Source organism: Lampetra planeri, chromosome 25 (assembly GCF_965212315.1).
Source record: "Lampetra planeri chromosome 25, kcLamPlan1.2.h2, whole genome shotgun sequence".
NCBI lineage: Eukaryota > Metazoa > Chordata > Hyperoartia > Petromyzontiformes > Petromyzontidae > Lampetra > Lampetra planeri.
The window spans coordinates 645,231-656,909 of NC_136131.1; the positions used below are offsets into that span (position 1 = coordinate 645,231).

At 47.7% G+C, this 11,679-nt stretch overlaps 1 protein-coding gene across 3 annotated transcripts; it reads right to left on the minus strand.

Annotated features, from left to right (window-relative positions):
• Positions 1-702: 702 nt before the first annotated feature.
• Positions 703-11,438, minus strand: C25H10orf88 (chromosome 25 C10orf88 homolog). 3 transcript variants are annotated; one of them, XM_078605855.1, is made up of 7 exons: positions 9,513-11,438; positions 7,468-7,692; positions 6,525-6,594; positions 4,453-4,662; positions 3,762-3,987; positions 2,562-2,736; positions 703-1,528 (listed from the first exon to the last, which is right to left on the minus strand). In XM_078605855.1, the coding sequence occupies exons 4-7, from the start codon at positions 4,657-4,659 to the stop codon at positions 1,039-1,041; spliced, it is 1,098 nt and encodes a 365-aa protein (XP_078461981.1). In that variant the 5' UTR covers positions 4,660-4,662; positions 6,525-6,594; positions 7,468-7,692; positions 9,513-11,438; the 3' UTR covers positions 703-1,038. The 3 variants fall into 3 exon arrangements, with proteins under 3 accessions (XP_078461981.1, XP_078461982.1, XP_078461979.1); XM_078605856.1 differs by having other exon boundaries at positions 703-1,525; positions 7,468-11,438; XM_078605853.1 differs by having other exon boundaries at positions 7,468-11,438.
• Positions 11,439-11,679: the final 241 nt, after the last annotated feature.

An 11,679-nucleotide genomic window follows, 5' to 3' on the forward strand; every position in this document is an offset into this window, starting at 1 on the left:
GTAAAGGAAAGCACTTAGCACTTGCGTGTGAACAGCGCGGCAGAGGCAGAACGGGAGGGAGAACGCTGTGGCGTTGGGTCGACTTCGCGCACTCGCGATCCGCGCCGCTCTCCTGCGGCTCACGACTTCTTGTCGCGAACTACAGCCACAAATTTTTTAAACGCAACCCTGCAAGTGCATGTCGCACCGTGGTAAATTCGTCGCAAATAGGCAAAACCGCAAATTATATATCCAGCGAATATATTTAAGGGTTAACTTTGTGGGTAAGTCGACGGTGGTTGCTCTATGGGTAAGACTCGACCCTGCCATTGGAATGTGGAATTTCCACCACTGGCTCAGGGCTGTAAACGAGAGATGAGCACCAATGCTTCAAGGCTCAATTTGAGCAGCAGCAGGAGATCGCCCTGACCATGCCACCAGCAAGATAGTGACAGGCGACCTGGAGAACGATACAACTGCCTGCAACGCCGATTCCCGGATACGCGTCTCAAAGCACTTTGACAAATAGGCACTGCAGTCTCGCCAAAAAGTTACACACCTGACAAGTTCACCTTTGTAATATATCTATCGGATCCTCTTCATTTGAAGCTCCATGAAAATTACAATATCCGGAGGTACTCCGCTCACTTGGAACCGCCGCAACGCTTTTTTCCTGAAGTGTACAAGGGGCTTTGTGGTTTTATATTCACTTGGAGACACACCTTGGTGAAGTTCAAGTTTATTTGTTCAACCAGGCGAGAACTCAATATACTAGAATAGCCTCATTGGCAACAGTGAATGACGTGGGGTGGGCTTTTGTCCACCGGTCTAGAAAACTTAATTCCCCAAAATACGGCAACTTTGTTCCACCGAGTCATGCCTGCAGCCTCGACTGGCTCTCACAGACGCCCCGGAGACAAGCGGCCACCTGAGCAGGGAAAACGTGTCAAGATCACCGGTGACCCGTCGACACGTGGGAGGAAGAATACACAAAGCAAATCGATGGCTTTGATACTTTTTAGGATGCACACAATACGTAGAAACATCCGTCAGTCTGAGTCACGACTGTGTTGGCTCCGTGGCACAATCCGTGGCAGATGTTTCGTTAGGAACGGAGTCCCACCCCGCACTCCGGGTCTCTCCGGCTGCCTTGGGCGCACCGACGCTGTCTATGATGAGCCGGCGAACGGCCGTGAACTGTGCATCAATGTGGGCCTGCAGGGCCTGCAGTCGCAGCTCCACGAAGCCCATCAGTCTCCTCTCCGACTCCTCCACTCGGGCCAGCAGCAGCCTCTCCAGAGAGCGTGCGTCCTCCGCACTGCCAGCGCCACCGCCCGGCGCCGGTGGCGGGCCTTGCTGACGGCGATCCTCCCTGTGCTGCGACACCGGGCGAGCACCTACGTTCGCTTCGTCGCTCCACTTCACCAATGAGCTGCCGTCTCTCGAGTCCCCCCGTGTCCGCTCCGGGTCAACCCAGTGACCAGGGCTTCTCGGTGTCGCTTCTGCATCAGCCGGCTCTCCCTCCTCTCTCTCCACGCACCGCTTCCTGCTGATACACAACCAAGAAACATGGCATCGCTGCTTTCGGTAAAAGTTCACCAAATACGCACTCATTTACAGAGCAAATGAGCAAGCAGAGAATATGCCTCTTCTTCACGTATCTGTCCCTCCATGTAACTTGTAAATTTTTATTCATAATAAAGGTTATTTTGGGTTAGATCACATAAATATAAACGTGTCGTTAAACCCGCCACCACCCGACAGCCAACTAGTAAGGTTTGTCACGTAAACAAAATGCGCCAATTAGTTACTAGTTCAAACATCGGTGTGTTAGGGAGTAAAACCCACACCATTTACAATGTGAGTACAACGTTTACATAGAGGGATTAAAGGTAAATTTTACACATCCCATCAGCCACACGGCCTCTTTCTGGAAGTGCACAAATTAAAGTATTAAAAAATTATGAAACTATTTTTATTTTACCAGGTAAGGCCCACTGAGCTATTTATCTCTTTTTCAGGAGTGACCTGGCCACATATGATAGCTCAACAAAGTGGCTTATCATGTGGAAAATGATAGCAGCCAAATACTCTAAACACATTTTGATTTTAAATGTGGAGGAAAAAACCAGAGGACTCAGAGAAAAATCCACACGACCACAGGGAGAGAGACACACAAACTCGAAATATACAACAGGCGTCAGGGTCGGGAACGAACACAGGACCTGTATACCAGGCGAGGTAGTCAACATCTCGCCACCGCGGGGTGTTGTTATTGGTTCTCCACAGGCAAAACTTTGGACCGGTTTCCACATTTAGTGTCTAATCAGAAGTCAGCCTTACTTGGACCTATGCTGGTGAACTTCCCAATGTTATAGATACGAATCCTAATTTATCACAAAACTAAATAATCCGACACAAAATAACCATGAGCTCTGTTGTGAAAATTATAAAGAAAGCAATAAATAAGCTGACGATTCGCCCCCTTCCCATATCTGGGTCAAGCGAGGGCAGTGGGCAACCCTAGCAATGACAACTGAGGCCCCCGCACCCGTCTCTCAGGAGACCGGTGCCACACACACCTCTGCTGATGTGCATGGCTCGCCAAGGCCTGGCATGCCGAGGCCGCGTTGGCGTCGCTCCTTGGTGCCTGTGCGGCGTTTGGCGACGGCCGGGTGCCGTTGCTAGCGCCGGGGCCATTCTCACTCCTCGTACTTCCCGAGGCGCCTTCTGCAAGAGCCGGAGAATTCCCGTCTCCTGAAAAAACAAAGTGATCGGTGAATATTTTGAAGACTCTTTTTCGTTGCGAACGAGTTTTCTTTAAGTAAATCGTTAAATCGGTTTGAACGCGTATGCCATTCCCTACACTTTGATCATGACGCGAGAATCAGTTTCTGGGTTCGAGGGTGCAAAATGCAAACGAGGAAACAAGAGATGGAGGAGGAGCGCCGACGATGGCAGAGGGAGGATTGGCGAAGGGAAAGTGCGGCGCGGGGAGCCAGAGCCTGCCTGCTCGCCATTGGCTGGAGGGCACCATTTGTCAAGGATTAACGTTGAAGTAAATCGCTTTCCGGCTCACTATACGAGCCGCACGCACAAGAGCAGGGCAACACCTCAGGATTTAAATGTAACGGTGGGCGTGAGCTTGCACGGGCCGCCTGTAACCCCCGGCGCGTTGTGTCCGGGTCGCGCTGCATGCGGAGCGTCGCTTCTCTTTCAGGCTTGTGCCACGGGACCACGTGCTGGGGGTGTCTTCACGAGTTGACTTCGGCTCCTGACGATGACGGAACGCTCAAAACGGAGCCCAACTCAGAAGCCCTTGGACTTGGTTTAGTTGATTATTGCAAATGTCAGTCTCTATCTATTTCCTTGAAAGTTTTTTTTCCTCTTATATTGTCTTCATTAACATTTTATGACGCAGGGTACATTTTCAGCAATAAACACGTCATAATGCATCAATTATTTCTGAGTCCATTGTTGAAATCTTACAGGGGAGGGATGGAGGGGGTGAAGGATGGGAGGGTATGTATGTAGAACTCCTTTCGCACCGTATGTAGCCAACCGAAGTGAGGTGGAGGGGGATATTTTTTAAATGTTCTTAACATATTGGTGTACTTAAATCGTTCTTGATGTAACTCAGGTCACCCTTACAAACGAGGCAACGCTGTTTCATGCCTTTCAGCGGGTTCACGTCACCTCCCGGTTAAAATAAAGGAGACCGACTGGATTTGCCCCACCACTAAGCGAACGACGATCGCGGCTTTTACGTGGCGACGTCTAACCTGGTGCCGGCGGCTCGCGGCAATCTTCTGACGGAGCCACGTGAAGAGAGCGACTCAGCGCATCGCTGGGGAGGGCGCCACCGAGGGCTGGGCCCCGTGTCGCGCCCGTTGCGTTGGCGGCGGCCATGCCGAGCTTCAGCATGGAAGCAACGTCCACCCCGCCGAGAGGGGAGCAGAATCCCGCCATGAGCATGCCCTGAAGTGTGCTGCCGGCAGCCTTCCGATTCTGTTGGGAGCAGGACAAACAGATTCACATCGACTTGGGTGCGTACAGTGGCGCGCATGGGAAAACGCGTCAGTGGCACCTCTGTGTCAAACGTGGTCCGTAACTGCATGAGGTTTTTGTCGCTCTCCTAAATATAGCGCAGCTGACGTTGAATGGGACTTAACACTGCGGCTGTTAGAATAATGGGCGACAGAGAGTCTTCTTCATCACGTTGTGTGAAATGTGTATCGGAGAAACCGCGTGATAAATTCATCTTATGACTGGAAGTGTCCCATTAACCCCAGGGCTCAGTGTTTGAGAGTTGCCCAGAAACACTGTGAGAGTGTAGCTGGGGCAGTGAGTGATGGAAGAGATGCGAGGGCACAAAGAGGAGACAGGAGAGACACAGGAGAGACACAGGAGACATACGAGATGCAGGAGACACGGGAGAGATGCGGGAGAGCAAGACGCATGCGACGCCCTCACCTGCTGATGCTGCTGCACCAGGCCCATGAGGCTCTGTGCGCCTGGAGACAGCGTTGCTCCCATCGACTCCATCATGGAGGACACCCTGTCCATGTCCACCGTGGGCGTCACACCGGGAATCATCACCGCTCCACCCAGGGCCCCTCGCTCATGAACCAACACGGTCAGGGTTCTGATCCTCACATACTCCTTGTCACCCAGTGACATCAACTGAACAATAAAACAGCGGTGACAGTGTTAAAATGTGCAGAATAAAAACAGAGAGTTATAAAATTAGTCCTGCATTTAAAAATGTCACCAATTCACTGTTGTACCTTGACGCTATTAATAAACGAGCAGATTTTTTTTTTCATAATTCCCAAATTACAGAGTTTCACATCACTTTGGAAGAAAGAGCTTGCTTCCCATCAACATCAGGCCCGACTAAGCCTGAAGAAGCCTAAAGTTTATCAGGCGAGGCCCGAGGAAGCCAGTTAAGGCTTCATCAGCCGAACTGTAGCCGCTGCTACTGCCACTCTACAGTCTGCTGCTTCTGTTACGCAAGCTACTGCTGCTGTTGGTGTCGTGCGTGCTGTTGCTGCTACGCAAGCTACTGCTGCTGTTGGTGTCGTGCGTGCTGTTGCTGCTGCGCATGCTACTGCTGCTGTTGGTGTTGTGTGTGCTGCTGCTACTGTGCATGCTGCTGCTGGTGTTGGTGTTGTGTGTGTTGCTGCTGCATGTTTGCTGCTGCTGCTGCCACTTGGTCTCGAGCAAGCGGTTTGTACAGATCTATGTTTGTGTTTGGGGCGGCCACATAGTAGTTTATGCCGAAACTCTTGTAATTTTGGCATAGAATATGTGACCTAACCCAAACAATATATATTTGTTCTAATTATAACAAAAAAATCCAGCTTTTTAACATTCCTCCGGTTTTGCTGAAAAACTAAATCAATTGGTATATTTGCCCATGTCACAACTGCATTTTATTTGCTCTGTTGGGTGGTGGAGGATTATAGATTTTAAAAAAACTGACATTACACCGACACAATCTCGCCCAAAAGAAACTAATTGTGAAACAAATACGGATCATATTGGCTTCGAAAACCTACTTTGTTGGTACAGTGTGAAAGAAGTTCAACATGCATACATACGGCGTTATAGCCACACACACAGGTGACATTCACCCTCCTGTTACACCCCCAGACGGCGACTGGAGTAGCAGCTGGTGACGAAGTCACACGCACAGTTACTCCAGAATAAAGTAGAAAAAAATACATTTGTATCAATGCTGCGGAAACTTCAAACCTAAAGGTAATCCGTGCCCAAACTAACAACGATGTGGCACTCATTCTGCTAACAAGGTCAAGCAACCTGATGGAAATTCCATAAACACGTGGCAGAGGTAACATCTCGTGATGGCGAGATGTTAACTACCGAGCCTAGCATACAGGAGGTCGTGGGTTCGATCCCAACCATGACGCCTGTATATTTGGAGTCTGCATCTCTCTCTCTCTGACGTGTGTTTTTTTCTCTGGGTCCTCCGGTTTTTACCTCCACATTTGGAAAAATGCATTCAGAGTATTTGTCTGCTATAAATTTCCACGTGATGAGTCACTTAGTTCAGCTATAATTTGTGGCCAGGTCGCTTCTGAAAGAAAGCCATACAGTTCAGTGGGCCTTACCTGGTAAAATAAAATAAAAATTGTCATAAAAAAATGCCATTGTCATCTAGCAAAGCGGTCTACATTTGATCCATCTCAGGGAATAATTGGTGGTTTGAACTCACAGCCTTCCCGCTCTGAGTCGGGCACTCACCACGGAGCTACCGGGCCGAGCGACTGACGGTCGTGCGTGGAGTGTGTGGAGAGTGTGGAGAGTGTGGAGTGTGTGGAGGGTGTGGAGTGTTACGTGTGTGGAGTGTGTGGAGTGCGTGGAGTACGTGGAGTGTAGAGTGTGTGGAGTGCGTGGAGTGTTTGGAGTTCGGTGAAGTGCGTGTAGTGTGTGGAGCTCGTAGGGAGTGGGTGGAGTGGGTGGAGTATGTGGAGCGTGTGGAGTGTGTGGAGACACGGCCGATGGTCACGGGCTTTGCTTGCCTTGAGCTCGCAGGATGGCGATGGAAACTCGAGGCAGATGTGCGTCTTGTACAGGTTCACCTCTTCACCACTGCGCGCGACGACACGACGGAAAGATACAGAATGGGGTTATTTTTTTATTAAGATAATAAATTTTGTGTACGCATACGTGATGAAAAAGTGACACCTGTGAATTTGTGCATATGTGGAAGTAAAAAATATACAACTATGATATATAAATAAATAGCACTGAGTCGTTATTCATAATCTATTTTTGGGATAGGCCACGTAAGAATGATCTGGCCAAATGTATATTGTTAGACCCTCAAATGAAACTGTCAAGGGTACAAGTGTTCAACTCGCACCCATCAGACTCGTCCCGGTTTCTTCAGGTCTCAAGGTTAAACAAAATAAACCTGAATGTTAACGTGCCAATTGTTTCAGCTCACCACGATAGGGTGACGAACTTATCTTAAAACATGAGATTATATCTAAGTGCTACATTTACTTGTATTATCTCTCCTCACTCAAAAATCTATTATGAATCATATTGGCCACGAATACCTGGTATGTGTTACATCAACACCGAATTCTATTCGAAACTTCCAATCGTGCCAAATGGAAACCATACAATATGATGATGTGTCACGGTGTGTCATGGTGCATCACAGTGCGTAACGGTGTGTGTCACGGTGCATCACGGTGTGTGTGTCACGGTGTGCGTCACGGTGTGAGTCACGGTGTGTGTCACGGTGCATCACTGTGTGTCACGGTATGTGTCACGGTGTGTGTCACGGTGCGTGTCACGGTGCATGTCACGGTGTGTCACGGTGCGTCACGGTGTGTGCCACGGTGTGCGTCACTACACTGACGCACCATGACACTCGAGTCAAACTGATTTGACTCGAATGGACATGGGTGTGAGTGCCGGGGAGGGACCATGGTGGAGCCAGCTCCTCCATACTTGTCAGGATAAGGTCCTCCTCCGGGCAGGGGCTGGCCCCGCGCGCTCCCCACATACTCCCCCTCGGCATACAGCTCCACGGTCCGCGCTTCGCTCTCCAGGCTCACGGCCGCCACTAAAAGTTCGTGGCCGGAGCAGCTCAGCTCCACCGTGCAGCTGCTACTGCTGCTGCCCTGCTGCTGCTGCTCCTCCCCACACGGCCTGCACAGCCGCACCAGCTCCACCCTGTTGCAATAGAAAGACAAAGATCCCCTGTATAGCCTGAACAGACTGTTGGGGCAAGTGCTGTAGCGAGCACCTATGAAGGCCGGCACAGCGCACGAGGGGGTGGGTGGCCAACGCCACGCCCGGCTGCCTTTGTCTCCCCATAGGCGATGTTTACACACCACACCAGGTGCTCATTTGAGGCTGAATTGACCTAGGGGAGGAGGCCCAGGACCGTTTTAGATAATCGTCACTGGTGCTGGCCGTGAGCGGGAATCGAACTTGGGTCGCCAGGTTGGTAGCGCAGCGCACTAACCTCGGCATTACCGCTCCACAGCCTGCTGCACACACACTCACACTTACACACACACTCACACACACTTACTCACACTCACTCACACACTCACACTTACACACACACTCACACGCACCGGCACAAACACACAAGGACAAACTAAACCTCAATCACGGTAACAAAATACATTCTATCCCATGGTTGCGTATGGCAGCGGTATCCCCAGGAGTTAGATGCCCATGTTAAGCTCTGGTGGCCCCAACCAGATGGCTTCAGGACAGAGTTGTTGTAGTTTGCCTTTCCTGCTCCGTTAAAGGAGCACAGACTACAATGGTCCACAGAGTCCATGACCACAAAAAAATCACTGTCGCTTGTCGTTCATGCATCTCTATGGGTCACGATGCATCTCTATGGGTCTGGGTCTATATGAGTCTTTATGTATCTCTACGAGTCTCTATGGATCTCTATAGGTCTCTATGTATCTACATGGTAATAGTATTGGTTGCATGGTCACACTCGTAGTGGCCTGTCGCCAATGTCTCTCTATAGTTCTCTGTATGTATCATAGTCCATTGCCACACATTCAACCAGCCACTCCGTCCTCCTTCCTCAGCGTAGCAGCCCCTCGACAGGACAGCGACGTGTTCACACATTACATCATCACAGCGACATGTTCACACATCACATCAGCCGCGTGGACTTCCATCAGGGGCTGCTCAACATAACGAGCAACGCGACTGCTTTAACGCCAGCAACGCTCTGGGACGGCTTCAACATTGAGCGTCTCACCAGCAGTGCACTCAGGCTTTATTAAAGTAAATTACATCCCGAGTGACACCTGACCTGTCAACCCAGTGCCTTCATTGTAAACCAAGTCTCATCACAAGGGAGAAACACAAACAAATAGACAAACTCTTATTCTTTGGTTCTTTTCGGTTAAGTCACGTCTAAAAATAAAATAATAAATCAAAATAAAACAACACATTACGACGTTTCGATTGCAACACAAGCAATCATCATCAGGCATAAAAGAAATAGCAACAAAAATCTAACTAGAAAACTATAGACCGACATACAAGCAGACAGACATCACAACGGCACACATAGAGAGGAGTATACAGGCACACGAAAATTAAATAACCTAGCAAAATATTGAAATGTGATGTAATACAACACAGAGAGTCGGTTAACACACAATTAACGCATGGCCTGGTTGACTACGTGTTTCAAAATTTGCTAAGTTAGAATTTTAAGTGTGAGCAACACATATCTAACTAGAAAACTATATACAGACATACAAGCAGACAGACATCACAACGGCACACAGAGAGAGGACACACATCGGCTGTGTGAGCAACAAAAATCTAACTAGAAAACTATAGACAGACATACAAGCAGACAGACATCACAACGGCACACAAAGAGAGGACACAAATCGGCACAAAGAGATGGTCGTTTCTGTGACGGTCCCTTAAATATAGAGAGGAGGGGGAGGGGACGGGGGGAGGGAGAGGGCGGGGAGATCAATGGGTGCACGCCAACGTACTCCTATTGTAAGTGAGATGATAGACGCGGCACGGGAGGCAAACCTGAAAATTAGGACAAACGCGGCACGGGAGGCAAGCCTGAAAATTAGGAGACAAGCACACGAAAATTAAATAACCTAGTAAATTATCGAAATGTGATGTAATACAACACAGAAAGTCGGTTAACACACAATTAACGCATAGCCTGGTTTATTACATGTTTCAAAATTTGCTAAGTTAGAATTTTAAGTGTGAAATTTCAAGGAGAGGACACAGGCAGAGAGAACAAATAGCCAGAAAGAAAAAAGGATAAGTTTAAAACTTCCCCGTAGAAGTGGTTCAATCTTAATTTGGGAGCTTTCGTGACTGCAGGAATTATTCTTTGGTTCTTTTCGGTTAAGTCACGTCTAAAAATAAAATAATAAATCAAAATAAAACAACACATTACGACGTTTCGATTGCAACACAAGCAATCATCATCAGGCATAAAAGAAATAGCAACAAAAATCTAACTAGAAAACTATAGACCGACATACAAGCAGACAGACATCACAACGGCACACATAGAGAGGAGTATACAGGCACACGAAAATTAAATAACCTAGCAAAATATTGAAATGTGATGTAATACAACACAGAGAGTCGGTTAACACACAATTAACGCATGGCCTGGTTGACTACGTGTTTCAAAATTTGCTAAGTTAGAATTTTAAGTGTGAGCAACAAATATCTAACTAGAAAACTATATACAGACATACAAGCAGACAGACATCACAACGGCACACAGAGAGAGGACACAAATCGGCTGTGTGAGCAACAAAAATCTAACTAGAAAACTATAGACAGACATACAAGCAGACAGACATCACAACGGCACACAGAGAGAGGACACAAATCGGCACAAAGAGATGGTCGTTTCTGTGACGGTCCCTTAAATATAGAGAGGAGGGGGAGGGGACGGGGGGAGGGAGAGGGCGGGGAGATCAATGGGTGCACGCCAACGTACTCCTATTGTAAGTGAGATGATAGACGCGGCACGGGAGGCAAACCTGAAAATTAGGACAAACGCGGCACGGGAGGCAAGCCTGAAAATTAGGAGACAAGCACACGAAAATTAAATAACCTAGTAAATTATCGAAATGTGATGTAATACAACACAGAAAGTCGGTTAACACACAATTAACGCATAGCCTGGTTTATTACATGTTTCAAAATTTGCTAAGTTAGAATTTTAAGTGTGAAATTTCAAGGAGAGGACACAGGCAGAGAGAACAAATAGCCAGAAAGAAAAAAGGATAAGTTTAAAACTTCCCCGTAGAAGTGGTTCAATCTTAATTTGGGAGCTTTCGTGACTGCAGGAATTATTCTTTGGTTCTTTTCGGTTAAGTCACGTCTAAAAATAAAATAATAAATCAAAATAAAACAACACATTACGACGTTTCGATTGCAACACAAGCCGTTGTGATGTCTGTCTGCTTGTATGTCGGTCTATAGTTTTCTAGTTAGATTTTTGTTGCTATTTCTTTTATGCCTGATGATGATTGCTTGTGTTGCAATCGAAACGTCGTAATGTGTTGTTAATTAAGATTGAACCACTTCTACGGGGAAGTTTTAAACTTATCCTTTTTTCTTTCTGGCTATTTGTTCTCTCTGCCTGTGTCCTCTCCTTGAAATTTCACACTTAAAATTCTAACTTAGCAAATTTTGAAACATGTAATAAACCAGGCTATGCGTTAATTGTGTGTTAACCGACTTTCTGTGTTGTATTACATCACATTTCGATAATTTACTAGGTTATTTAATTTTCGTGTGCTTGTCTCCTAATTTTCAGGCTTGCCTCCCGTGCCGCGTTTGTCCTAATTTTCAGGTTTGCCTCCCGTGCCGCGTCTATCATCTCACTTACAATAGGAGTACGTTGGCGTGCACCCATTGATCTCCCCGCCCTCTCCCTCCCCCCCGTCCCCTCCCCCTCCTCTCTATATTTAAGGGACCGTCACAGAAACGACCATCTCTTTGTGCCGATTTGTGTCCTCTCTCTGTGTGCCGTTGTGATGTCTGTCTGCTTGTATGTCTGTCTATAGTTTTCTAGTTAGATTTTTCTTGCTCACACAGCCGATTTGTGTCCTCTCTCTGTGTGCCGTTGTGATGTCTGTCTGCTTGTATGTCTGTATATAGTTTTCTAGTTAG

Excerpts from the sequence above, each read along its gene's own strand:
- C25H10orf88 (XM_078605855.1), bottom strand. The coding sequence starts at position 4,659 with ATGTCACTGGGTGACAAGGAGTATGTGAGGATCAGAACCCTGACCGTG. Across the intron at positions 2,737-3,761 it reads CCGCGAGCCGCCGGCACCAG|GAGACGGGAATTCTCCGGCT; the intron begins GTTAGACGTCGC and ends TTGTTTTTTCAG. Across the intron at positions 1,529-2,561 it reads AGCCATGCACATCAGCAGAG|CAGGAAGCGGTGCGTGGAGA; the intron begins GTGTGTGTGGCA and ends GTTGTGTATCAG.